Consider the following 13,334-nt stretch of genomic DNA (forward strand, 5'->3'; position numbering starts at 1 on the left):
CCAGGGATCTTGCCAGAGAAGAGCCAGGCTGTCTGACAGCAGGCAGGAGCCCAGGGGATGGGCTCGGATCCACCGCTGCGGCTTAAACCCGCCTCTGCCGGAGCAGCCTTTGCCAGGGACTTCTCCGAAGCGCTGCCCTCCGGGTGGATTTGGCTGTTCCCACCCGGGAGCCACCCCACAACGCCGGGAATCCTCCTCACACGGCGCAGGTTCTTCTCCCGTCTTCCCTGAAACCGCTGGGTATTTCGGTTTCCATCACTAGATGGTGCAGGAGACAGGCGCAGCGCCCGGCGGGGCTGGGCTGGGCTAGGCTGAGCCGGGCTGGGCTGGGCTAGGCTGAGCCGGGCTGGGCTAGGGCTAGGCTGAGCCGGGCTAGGGCTCGGCCTGCCCCCATGCCCCTGCACCCCAGGCACCCCATGTCCCCCATCTGCCCCTATGTACCCCCATGCATCCCCTACACACCCTGTACAGCCCCATGCACCTCAGGCACCCCCATTTACCACTACCTACCCTATGCATCCCATACATTCCTCTGCACATCGTGCGGCGACGCGCTCCTTTGCATCCCACGCACCCCCTGCCCCCCCCCCGGGACACGCTGCCTGGGGAGCCGGCAGTCTCCATCCCCAGGACAGATCAGACACCTCTCGGGAGGGAGGCAGGAGGCTGGTGCTGCCCGGGGACAGGGCAGGGACCCGGTGGCCTCCTGAGGTCCCCTCCAGCCTCGGTGCTCGGTGTCCCTCGGGTGAGCCCCAGCATCGCCGTCCTGTGCTGCCAGCAGCTTGCGTCTCCTCCAAGTCAATCAGCTTGGGGAGGACAGACGCCCGCCACTGGCCTCCCGGCACCCCTCGGCTTTGGGAGTGAAGAACTCCGGTGTTTCTTCAAAAAAAAGTAGTTGTTTTCGTTAATAAAGCTAAAAGCCTGAAGCGTGCTTGAGCAGCGTCTTTGCACAGCGAGAGAGCGACCCTGTGCCCGTTAACTGCCCAAAGCGGCCGCAGCCCAGGCCCTCCCCACCAGCTCTCCCTGCATGAAAGAACTGCTATAGGACCATGTAAAAATTCAAAATATTTAAACGTCTCGGCGCGAGAAGCTGCTCCCGGGCTGGGGGAGCTCTGTGGGTGGCTCCCGACAGCCTGTGCTTTCCCAGGGAGAAAAAGAGAGGCAGAGCAACTTGCAGACAAGTGCCCTTACAGTCAGGAGCAGTTTCGTCTGTTTTATTATATGTGTGGGGAAGACTTTTTCCCTGAAGTAATTAAAATAGCCTCTTTCACACAGGAGAAAGGGAGGAGATGGAACTTTGCCAAAGAGCCTCTTTTCCTCTACCTCCCCTCCTATGGCACAAGGACTTTTATCCTAATACAAATGGACCAGCTGAGATTTTTCTTTAAGATCCCCGGGGCAGCCATCCAATGATGAAAGCAAAGTCAAACAACTCCGAACAAAAGCAGCAGAAAAAAGGGGGTGTGGTGGTGGAAATAATGCCCGGCTAAGTAGGAAACTTTAATGATGATACATGGAAAAAAGTTAAACAATTAGAACTTGAATCAGTTTGGCCTCGGTCCCACCTCATTTAGTTAATAAACAGTGCCCTTCGTCCTGTTTGATCTTATGCGTTGTTTTTTCCAAAGCAGCGAGGAGCCCGGAGGAGGATCCCAGGGTTGGGCAGGTCAGACAGCGGCTGCTGCGTGGGCCGGGGCTGCCACGGGGACAGCGGGGAGGTCTCGGAGGGACCCCAGGGCTGCCCAGGCACCCCGTGTCCCCCTCTTCAGCCTCAGGCCTGGGGATCCCCCGCGGAGCTCAGCCGTGGGACTGAGGCCTCGCGGCGGCAGCGCCCAGGGCAGAGGGGCCGGGGATCGCGGTGGCTATAACGTATAAACACATCTGACATGCACATGCAGTCAAGGGTGAGTGGAAAATCACTCACTGGGGAGGGAGTCACAAGCATGTTAATTATTCGAATATGTGCGCTAATTAGACATGGAGTTCCACAGACCCAGACTATACGAAAATCTTTCATGCCACATGCAGCTCCTCAGAGGCTTTGTCTTTTTAAATATTTTTAGGCACATACAAGCAACAATTTCCATATACGAACGCTTTCCAAATAAAACCTTTTAGATTAAATATCTTAACTCACCTTACTTCTGACTTTCCCACATACCAGTGAATCAAATACCAACCAACTATTCAAACCAGACCTATGGAGATTTAGCTGCATAAGCAAACATCCCTCCATCATGTAGCTGCTAAACCCCAGCGAGCCTGCCCTCATCCTCCTGAGCCCCCGTGCTCCTACCACCCAGCGGGTTTCTGGGGTTTGAGGGTCAGAAATGACGGGGTGGGACAGGACTTTTGGGACCGGCTTTGCCCCCGCCGTGCCGGTGTCACAGCTCGGGGCTGCCTGTGCTGGCTTACGGTGAACGAGCCTGCGCAGTGCCGCAGCCGGCACCGTGCAAGGGGATTTTGAGGAGCGCTGCTTGCTTACGGCTGTACTGTGGTTTACATCATCCTTGGGGAGAAGGGTGTTTTCCAGCCTGGGTGCTGCCCCGATCCCTCCCACGGTGACGGGACCTGCAGAGCTGCGGCTCCAGGTCCGGTGAGAGTCTGGGCCATCAGGTGGGAGAAGATGCCCGTGGAGCAGCACCGTGGCTGGTTAAATGCTGCTGATAAATCCGATCCGTTGGCCTTATGCACAGGCAGATGCAGTAAAGCTCTGCACCATCGCAGGATGAGCTGGGTCACGCGGGTGGAGAGGAGCTGGGCAGCCACGTCACGGGCAGAGACACGATGGCCCTTCCCATCTCTGCGCCCGATGGAAGGTGTCAGGAGTTAAAAAACCCCAACCAACACCCCCCCAAAACACAGACCAAACCTCAAACAAGGCTCTCGATGCACAATGCCGTGAGCAGTGCAGCTCTCCGTCTCTGAGACGCTTTTTAAAGTTTATCCAGCGTCCTCCTTATGTGGATGCCGAGGGACCCCCGCCCGTACGGGTACTGCCATGGGAGAGCCAGCCAGGGACCAGGCAAAGGCCAGGCTAAGTAATGCGAGACATAAAACCGACAAAACCATTTTATTTTGTATTTCATACCAACGGCACCCTCCCCACGTTTTACAGCATTAAATAGCGTTACCCGGTGACAGGGGAGGCTCGCTTGTGGCAGCTCCTACAAACCCCATAACGTGAATGACGTGGCCTGAAGCCAGGAACCAATGTGCCCCGGCACGGGGTTGTGCGAGGCGGCTCCAGCTTTAAGCTCCTCGAGGGGGATCAAATGAGTTCATTACTCCTAAGAAAGGGTATCACGAGACAATTGCATGGAAAAATTGATTTGTGGGAACCTGGTTTTAAATTAAAAGCAAAGCCCCGTGCCCAGTGCTCCCAGTGCTGTACTGGTGCAGCAGCCGGGCAAGACCACCCCACCAAGGATGCCCTGCCAGCAGCCTGCTCAGTTAGGTGTTCAAAATGAGGGCAATAAAACAATTTATGAATTGCTAAGGTGTTCCCTGTGCCAGGGCTGCAGGATGCCTGGCATCCCCGCAGGACACAACCGCCGCGCAGATGGGGGCGAAGAGGGGACAAGAGCTGCAGAGTGACGTACAGCTGGCAGTGTCCCCGTCCGCGTGGAAAATGGGAAAAGCCCCCTGGGGCCACTCGTGTCGTGAGTTTTCCATTGCTCAGCCGAGCTGGATTCAGTCCTGGGTTTGGGTGAAGCCTGAACTTTCAAGCGATGGGCACCGGGGCTTGGCCCGGTGATGCCTCAGGTTAATGGAGTAATTCAGAACAAATGTTTCTGACAACGGCAAACTACGGAGCTCCAAGCAGAGGCCTGCAAGCAAGGGCAGTAACACTTCCCACCTGATTATTGTTAGTCTCCTCATCATTTACAGTTGTCCCAAGTATTTCCCTTCAGGTGGTCCAAACTACCAAGGCAGGCTATGCAAATACAAGAAAAACAAGGCTCAGCGCTGTGATAAAAACGTCCACGTGTTTCTTGCACTTTAATAATTAAAAATCCCAATGGCAGAAGGAGGGGGAGGTGGATGTCCTGCTGCTAGCAGGCTCGTGCGGCCAGCATCCCTCCGGCTGCGAGGCGGTACCCGGCCGGAGGGAGCCGCACACTCGGGCAGCCCAGCCCTGCCAGGCACAGCTTAAATCCCTATAAGGCACCACAAGAAAAGGTCTAAATGTGGCCCTGTAACACCCTAAAATCCTTACTCCCTCTGGGGTGCAGAGTCTGTAGGAAGAAATTGCGCGCCCAGCCCCAGCTGGATAGTGCTCCCGACCCTCCTCCAGTCCCAGATTTCTCAGACCCCTGTTATGGAGAGTCAGAAGGGGAAGGAGTGCCTTGGCCATTGCCCCATCTCTTATTTTCCTTTTCCACGGAAGGGAAGCGAGCACAGACATTTCTTTTTCTCCCCCACATCCTCCCTCTCTCAAGTGAGGAGGAGGAAGGAGGCCGTCGCAACGCAGAAGTGACCTCGTGGTACCAAACACATGGCGCACCACGTGCGGTGGCACCCACCAGCTGGGTGACGAAACTCTCTCCCCTCCAAACACTAACTTGAAAAAAAAAAACCATTTCTCCAACAAAGCAACATCCCAAGATCCTTAAAAACTTTTCCCTGTCAAATAAAGTGGACGACGGACCTGGCTAAAAGCGCAGCCTTGGGATACGGGTCTAAACGCAAACCCGCCGCTCTGGACTCGGGGCTCACAGCTGGGCTTACCGCAGCTCCAGTTACCTCCTAAGTGCCTGCAGGGATTTTATCCCCACCTCCCCGCTGCGAGGCAGACCCAGACGGCAGCAGCCTGGGGATCTAGAAATAAAGGACTACAAAAATAGAGCAAAAGCCGGGGAAGAGTCAGAACGGCCAAAGCAAGGACAGCCGTGGGGCAGGAGCGCGGGAGGTGGGAATAGCTGAGGTGGGCTCTGTACTACTTCAGTGTCCTTTAAAGGCGCTGCTCGGGTGATCGGGTGACAGAGAGCAACTGCCTGAGGAGGGCAAGAAGGAAGAAAAAAGCCTCGTCGCACGCTCAGTGCGGAGATCTCTCGGGGAACTCTGGTCGGTCTGCGTCAGCCGCAAACTGCACTGCCCTGATCCAGGGAATTTCACGGCAATTACTGTTTTAAGAGACCGCCCTTCAACGGCACATCTGCTGGGACGGGGCTGAGCCGGGGACCCCGGCCCACCGGTACCGCGTCCCAGGCTCCTCAGGGGGTCGGTTTTTAATCACCGGGGCAGCCGGAGGGCAGGAGATTAAGGTCAGGATATAGGAGTCAGCTTCTTTTGTTAAAGTGCCTTATTTGCTTTGAGCTTTAAAACATCGTCCTTGCTTTTTCAGAAGAGGGGGGCAAACAAAGGAATACTGGTTTTATATGGAACAGAGTAGAGAATTAATCAATATTTACACAGATCTTGGATAAGGTCATGGCACACACTAATAACCCAACACAGCAACCCAAAAAGCAGAGTGTCAAAGAGAAGGGAAAAACCTGTTCGTATGCTTTCAACACCATCCCCTGGAGATCCCAAGTGTAAACGGTTTTATCTAGGAAAAGGCATTTTAACTTGGGCTTTGGTAATCGGGGTTGATTACAGCCACATTGCGCAGCCGGCGGGGAGGACGTGGGTGGGCGCGCGGCCGCCTGACCTCTCCAGAGCGCAGCCTGGGTTTAGACAAGTTCAACTTTAGCATTTGGATAAACAGCCACCACATCGTATCCCTCGGGGGGCTTAACCCTCTCCTTCGCGTGCGTCTCGCAGTACAGCTGCTCTTCGATGAAGAAATACCCTCTCTGCTTCAGGTTGAGGCCACAGTCGTCGCACATGAAGCACTCGGGGTGGTAGAGCTTGTCCCGAGCTTTGACGATCGTGCCCCTGGTGAGAGACGGGGAGAGCTCAGGTGAGGCGGAGAAGCAACGTGCATAAACTGCTTTTCCCCCTGCCTCGAGTAAAACGGAGTACGTGAAGGGAAGCGGCACGTAGGGGCACGCAAGGGTGTTGTCGTGGGTTCCCATCCCAGCATCTCAGCCCACCCAAAGCTGCCACCCCGCTCCAGGCGCGGCTCCACCGCGTCTCTGCGGGAAGGAAGGGATGCTCCGTCCCCATTTGTCCGCGCCCCTTCTGCGGCACCGCTCCACGGCTCGATGCAAAGCGGACTCTCAAATATCTACGCTCGGCCGGGATCTGAACGCCGGGAGCCAGCACCCTGCAACCGCCGCTGGCAGGGCTGGGGCCGCGCAGGCACCGTGGCTTTCGGAGCAGAGACCCTCAGCTCACAGCACCAGCAAGAACGTGGTTACAGGCGTTAGCAGAGCAGGGGACTCTCGGCCAGCAAATCTGGCTTGAGCAGAATGTAAATTACAACAGAACGTAAATTACAACGTGATGAAGCAGGAAACCACCTATATTCTCTGAAATCAGAACCAACATCCATCTGTCTGAAGTAAGCCTTCAACAAACAAACAAAAATAATCCGTAGACCTCTTCTACTTGGCCCTCGAAGCGTTCCTCCCTCCATAAGGCAGCGAAAGAGTGCCAGCGCCGCCGGTGCTATTCATAGTCCCCAGGCAGTTACAACGATCAGCAGGGCAGAAACCATCCCATGAATCATCCCCGTTTTGCTGCAAGATTCCCTTAAAAGGGGCAATCCAAACCATATTCCTCAATTCCAGGTTTAACGTACGGTTAGCAAAAACCAGAAAGGGATTCAAGGTATTCTGCTATAAACGCAAGGTATTCTGCTATCCGTTCCAACCCCCACGTCTGGTAGGACCCGACCCACGTCCCTGCGTTACTGTCCCCACCAAACCGGAGGCTCCGGGGAGATGTGGCACTTACACGATGCCGTTCCCGCAGCGGGTGCACTCAGGGAGCATCTGCAGCCCGGACATGGCACCGCCAAGCTTTGACACTGGGCACTTCAGATTCCGGGGGCTGCTCAGTTTGTCGAGTTTTTCACCTGCCAAGAATTTTAAACAGACACAGATTGAAAACTTCTCCTCTTGGGGCTTTTTTTTTTTTTCTTTTTTCCCCCCCCTTTTTTTTTTTTTCTTAAGGAGTCAGATGATTCTCTGCCTGTCACACCAGAACTTGCAACTGCTCATCCTAACGAAGCATGGATGGTGGCAGAAGCCCTTGGCTGCGTCAGCAGGTGATCTGTCCACGTATTGTGATAGCACCAGCTCAGGAGATATCCCTTGTCAAAAGGAAAAGCAGATTCTAGAGATGATTCTAGAGACGAGTCTGGCTGCAATACTATTTAGTAAGTTAAGAAATATAAATAGCAAAAATCTCAGAAAAGCTGCAGAAGGAAGAGGTTCTATCACACCAACATTTCAGGAGCACTTGGTAGATCCACCATCAGTCAAGGCGACAAAGATGAAAGCCTTTTGGAGAATTAGGCAAACGAAACCAAACAATAATAGAATTACGTGCATTTTTCTTCCTAGAACACTCATTTAATCTCAAATAATCTAAAATAAAACATTGTGACAGCAGATAAGGTCTTCTGGGGCACCAAGCCTCCTTTCATGAAGGTCCAATGATGGGAAAGGAAGCAATGAAAATTTTGTGCATGTGAACAATACCATGGCAAAGTTTTCAGTGTTGCAGCCCCCCTCCCTACAGATCATCCGTCATCTGCCCTCGCACTTCGGACAACACCAACATGCTTGTTGCCAACCACAGACACTTAAAAGCCTCCAACATTCACTGCGTGGTTTTTCACGGCTCACAACTGACTGGTCTTTTGGGTAGATATTGATCTGTGGGTCCTCCATGATGGCCTGAGGTTATAGAAAGGAAAAGCTCATGACAAAGGACAATATATTTTACTCCATCAGCTGATACGGTTTGGAAAAGAAGCAGAGGAGCTCTTGGATGAACAAGCCATTCGTCAGCATTCGGGCTTCCTACGCTCCCTGAGCTCCCAGGCTATTTCATTCAGCCCATGGTCAATCTTAAACGTGTGCTTAAAGCTCACGATGCCCAGGAGGTCTCAGCAGGGGCCCAGGCACTTTCTGACCCCGGTATCCGTACACGCTGCATCGGTTTTGGAAAATTCCACTGGGATCTTGCTCTGCAGTGCCCACCGCGGCGCCAGGAACGTCTCTGCATTTCCTAACGTGAATTGTTAGTCCCTGGCAGCGGCGCATCATCGCTGGTGCTCGCTCACTCACCCCGTCCAGGTTCACGCGGTACGTTTTGAAGCCCATTGCTCGGCAGAGCTTCCTTCCACGGAGAGACCCCCGCTCCCCCATCCGGCGCATCCCCGGAGCGCCCGCTGTCCTGGGCTCGGCTGGGGAGGAGGGAGCACGCCCGACCCTATCCCCCCAGGGTGACCCAGGCACCGTCAGACCCCACCTCCAGCCGTGGCTCTGATCCAGAGACCAACGCTGCCAACGGTCCCAGCCAAGCGAGTAAAACCAAAAGAACCAATTTCCCACCAACCCCCACTTTCCCAAGATATAACGCAGCGTTTGGAGATGCCGAGAGCCTTGGTACGTGCGAGTCTGCCTGCCCAGGAGCGGACCGGGGCTGCTCCACCCCAGGGGTCCTCCGAGCGCTCGGCTGGCTCCAGCCAAGCTCGCCTGTCAAGTCCTTCCGCTGCCTTGCTGGGAATAAACCGAAACAACTGCTCAAGCTGTTGGCTTCCCCCAGCGTGAGAGACGGCACGCTTGGACTAGACGGGCTCATCTGCCAACATTTAACAGTTAAGCTGTCACTGTCTCCCAGAGCGCTTGGATAAGCTGCTTAAAGCGGGGGGGGAAGAGATTTTTACAGCAAAATGAGCCCTGCAGAGAGGGCTGCTTCCCATCTTCCCAAACGATGGATCATTTCCTTCTATTTACCAGCCCACAGTCGCATCGTAATTTATGGTCCTCAGCAAGGCAGTGAGACGCTTTAACTCCACAATCTTAACCATCGCCGTCCCCGTTTGTGGCTGCAGTGCTCGTCCTTCCCGCGCCAAGGGCACCTACGGAGACGACTGCTGCGGCTCCTCCAGCCTCCACCGGATCCTCAGCAGGAAGCGTTGCTCCTTACAGGTGCCAGATGGAGCTGGCGACGCTGAAGAAAATACGGCTTCCAGTAGAAACACCTTCCATATAAAGCAGGTCATCGCCTGAGACACCCAGCTCCTCAGGAGAGGAGATCTTGACTTTAAAAGGACAACGCGCAGCAGGCTCGGGCAAAAATGTCTAATTTTAGGCTTAAGGAAAAAGGAGCAGGGGTGGAAGCTGTAAAACAACCTAGCAGAAACACCCACAGGGATTTCATCTGTGCTGAAACATCAGAGCTTTATGCCAGGAGAGATGCTTTTCACTTAATTTCTCATCCCGTATGAAATAAACACTGATAGCATCGTGACGACCCAGGCACGAGCAAGACCGTGCCTGCAGCCAGTCGCACGTCCCCTCTGCCCGCTGCACGGCAGAGCCGCGAGGGAAAGGGGGGGTGGCAGAGCCCCGGGAGGTGACATCTCCAGCCTGCCGCCACGCTGGCTCGTACCCGTCAGCAGCGTCCCAGCCCCAGGCTCCAAACCCCCAGTGCTGCATCAGCGGTGGGCTGGTGCTGGGACTCTGCCGGGGTGAGCAGAGGTCCAGGACTGGTGGGGACGGTCCCAGGGGCCAGGGACCGTCCTGGCACCTCTTTGTCCTCCCCTTCCCCCAGCCCACACCTTTATCTTTCTCCCCTCCTCCCAAAGGGCAGCGCTGGGTTTCTGCCACCCCAGGGCTGTGGGATGCAAGGGGAGGCAGCAGCAAACCAGAAAAGCTTCCGTTTTATTCCCCTTCCCTGGCACAGAGAAGGGAGGAAGAGGGGCAGCAGCGTTATTAATTGGGATTAACACAAGCGCTTCCTATTTGCTTCTTCCTAACGGAGACCTGGGCGTGCAGCAGACGCGTCGCTGGGACGCTGCTTGTGCTTGCTCTCGGTGAGGGACCTGAAGGTACATCTGGAACTTGTAATTAACATTCGTTTTCCGGCCAGCCCAGGAGGGGCTGTAATATTTACACCCAGTACTTCCAAGGCCGGTCCCATCTCATGCTTTGTGGACATGCCTAAGTACTACGGAGAAAACGAAAATTGGTGGAAACTCTTGATGCTCAGAAGTTACCTGCGATCGTGCCTCTTGTGAAGCAAGAAGCAATATCCTTCTAGTCAAAGAATACCATTCTCCCTCATTTTATATACACAGAAACTGAAGTGCAACAGCCTGACTCGCTACCTCTCGCAGCTTCGTAATGAGATTTGCAGTAGTTGGTATTCTCCCATAAAAATCTAAGTTCCTGGATTCACATGATTGGAGTACGAGGCTCTCGGAAGGAAGCAGAAAGAAGAGTCTTGCCCTAACGATTGTAAAGTGAAGCCTGCAAGTTTGAACATAAAAGCCCCAATGGACTTAAGGTTGAAAGGCAAATAAAAAGAAGCTGAAATGTATAGTTTGGGGATCTTATTATTTAATGCTCAGGTTTGGCTCCTGCCTGCGTTAATGACGCAGGCAGGAAGCTGTGACAGACCCGAGAAGTGAGCCAAGAGCTCCTGATCTCTATCCCGGCGTTGCTGAGGACCATCCCACGTCCTTATGCAAATGCCATTTACTCAAACAGGCCTACGGTTCTCCACCGGTGATCTTGCACAACCGCTTTAGGCCATTACATTTCATAAAAGATCTCAGGAAAGCAGCGGCCACGCAGAAGCTGATTTTGCAAATCCAACTTTCACACGACGCTCAAAAGTCAGCCACAAAATTTGGTGAGCCCCCCGATGCTGGCCTGAGCTTCTGAAACCCTGATTTGAAACCCGCTACCCGGGCGTTCCCCCTCAGGGTGCTCGGACCCTCCCGCATTGAGCTGAGCTGCCTCAGCACCGAAGCCACGTGCGGTAAAACGACAGAGCAGAGGAGTTTGCAAACCCACCCCGTCAGCTCTGGCAGACGGGTCCCTCAGCGGCTTTGCAAGCTTCTGGACCTCCGCACGGGAAGGAGAAGGAGGTTAAGCCTGCAACACCAACTTGGTGGGTGTGGGGCCACGGAACAGGGTGCAGAGGGACCGAATGATGGTTCAAGCCCCGCAGCAGTGCAGTGCTGCAGCCCCGGTCCTTGGGGCGCGTAGGGGACTTGTCGGGACACGCTATGGGTGCCAGCCTCCTTACCGTTCTCGCCAGCCTCCAACATGCCCTGCAAGTATCGGAAGGATCCGGACTGCTTAGGCTCCGAAACGGGCTTTTCATAATCCTGAAGCATCTTGTAGACATCTGACTCCACATCAATCCCATTTCTGTTCCGTGGGAGAGACTTCAAGGGGTCCAGGCTGTTTTAAAGAAAAGCAAGAAAGGCTCAAGTCACACAGAAACAACAATTGTCAGCTCATCAGGGAGGTGCTGGAACCTCCCCGTTCCCACAGATTCAATTAAACACCTCTGTTCCCATGCCTTTCTCCGCCTGGAGGTACGCCTGTCCCAGGAACAGCCATGGAACCAGGGGAGTCAAACTCATTTCCTCTTCGGCTCCGATTGAGCAAGACAGCCAGGGCTGGCCCAGTTACCAGTTGCCTTCGGGAAAGAGGGCAGCTGCTTACAAGCACTGTAAATTGCTCTGCCGCACATGGAATTTATTGAAAAAACCAGGTAAAACAATGCATTTCATTAATTACGTAGGGCCAGGGGATCCACCCACCCCTCGCACCGCCGTTAGGGCATCCGGCACGGGATGGGTGCTGCTGCCAGGCACAGGCATGACGGCAAATCCCCTTTACCATCCACAAGCCCCTCTTTTGAAGTTAGCGTTTCTGTAGGTGGCTGCATTAAAAGATCCGTTTGCCAAACGCAGCCCACAGCTTAAATGAGAAAACCACCCCACCGGGCGGCACAGCACCGAGGACGGGACGCGGGGGCAGCCCCGTACCTCCCCTCCCCACCACGCGCCGACCTTCAGCACCCAGACCTGAAGCGGCTCCTTGGCTGTAGGTGGCAAGATTGGGGTACAACGGACAACAAATAGCAATTTAAACCATTATTCCAGTTCATTCGGTATATCAAAACATGAAAAGCGTAGTTTGGAATCAGAAATATTTCAGGTTTAAGTGTCCTGCTGAGTAGAGACGAATTCAAGCGCTGCTGTGCTTCGCTGAGGCCCCCCAGCACAGCTTCGTGGGAAGGGGCTCCTTTTCCTTTTTAAGGAGAAGGTCATCAAGGTCATTAGAAAACCAATAAAAACAGCAAGAGCCCTGAACCCCATCAGACAGCTTAACACGTTTTAGCCATCATCGGACTCATTTTCTCCACCAGCATTACATTCGTGCTTGCTTAAAAAAAAAAAAAAAAAAAAATTCACTTTCAAACAAAGAAAAGAAACCCAAACAAAATTCACTTTCCAAGAAAAGCCAAAGCTCCGTTTTCTGGGAGCGACCTGCCAGCTCCTCCCGCGGCTCCGGCGGCTGCGACCTCTCGAGACGAGGGGACCAGGGCTGCCGAGGCAGCTGAGGACCCATCCCCGCGACTCCTGGCCAGCCCAAACCCTCCACGTGTGCCCCGAGTGCCTACCTGCCCCGCCACGGCCCGCTCGTACATCAACTCACCCCTTTTCAGTGAAAAAGGGCAGGTTTGGACCAGTCCAGCCTGATCAAGCACAGATTCAAAGAGAATGCACTTCTGACCCAATTCTACTCAAACACCCAAGCGAATCGCCTGGCTTTTGGCTCGCACGCAGATAACATCAGATTTTGTTCTCCGTATTTTTTGTGCAGTTCTCTTCTTTCCAACTTCATTAACTTTCCTGGAGCAGCACAGGGAATAAGCTGGCTCGCAGCGTCACTGAAATATGAATTCATGCAGGCACAGGGTTCCCGAGCTGAGAAGAAACTCTCTTTGCTCTTTGCATTTGATACAGACATTACTTTCTTGCAGAATAGTTTGCCAGTCTGGAGGAGCATAAATCATCAGCAGCATAAGCCGTGCGAAAGCATCGCAGTCCACAACCTGGCCTGTCTCAAAGTCCGAGTTATCCACCCAAACTGTTCTTGGCTACACAAAGGCTTTTTCCTTCCTACGAGCATTATTTATTTCCCAGCCTCCTGGACAGCTGCACTGAGCAGATCTTACATTTATAAACAGCCGAAGTTTATTGGGGTTAATTTTCTCTGCGGAGACCTCCAGCTCCCAGGCCAAGCGTTTGCTCCGGGGTCTGTGGAAGTGTGATCCCCGCTCCTCGGAGGGCAAACCCCTCCATCCTGCCTTGAATATGTACCTTGAAAAACCAGGATACTAACGTCTGTGACGCTCCCGGGCATCAGTGCCAGCCTGGGGACGGGATCCGATGCCACTAATCT

The 13,334-nt window shown here is 54.0% G+C and overlaps 1 protein-coding gene across 1 annotated transcript in view; it reads right to left on the reverse strand.

Annotated features, from left to right (window-relative positions):
* Positions 1-3,062: 3,062 nt before the first annotated feature.
* PDLIM4 (PDZ and LIM domain 4) overlaps positions 3,063-13,334 on the reverse strand; it is a 54,646-nt gene continuing 44,374 nt past the window's right edge. Inside the window, exons 5-7 of the mRNA XM_075509484.1 lie at positions 11,161-11,318; positions 6,847-6,967; positions 3,063-5,883 (exon numbers count right to left, since the gene is read on the reverse strand). Coding sequence (XP_075365599.1) covers positions 5,679-5,883; positions 6,847-6,967; positions 11,161-11,318 — 484 coding nt within the window. The 3' untranslated portion in view covers positions 3,063-5,678. The remainder of the gene's footprint in view (positions 5,884-6,846; positions 6,968-11,160; positions 11,319-13,334) is intronic.

The sequence above is a fragment of the Mycteria americana genome, chromosome 8, assembly GCF_035582795.1.
Source record: "Mycteria americana isolate JAX WOST 10 ecotype Jacksonville Zoo and Gardens chromosome 8, USCA_MyAme_1.0, whole genome shotgun sequence".
In the NCBI taxonomy this organism is placed as follows: domain Eukaryota; kingdom Metazoa; phylum Chordata; class Aves; order Ciconiiformes; family Ciconiidae; genus Mycteria; species Mycteria americana.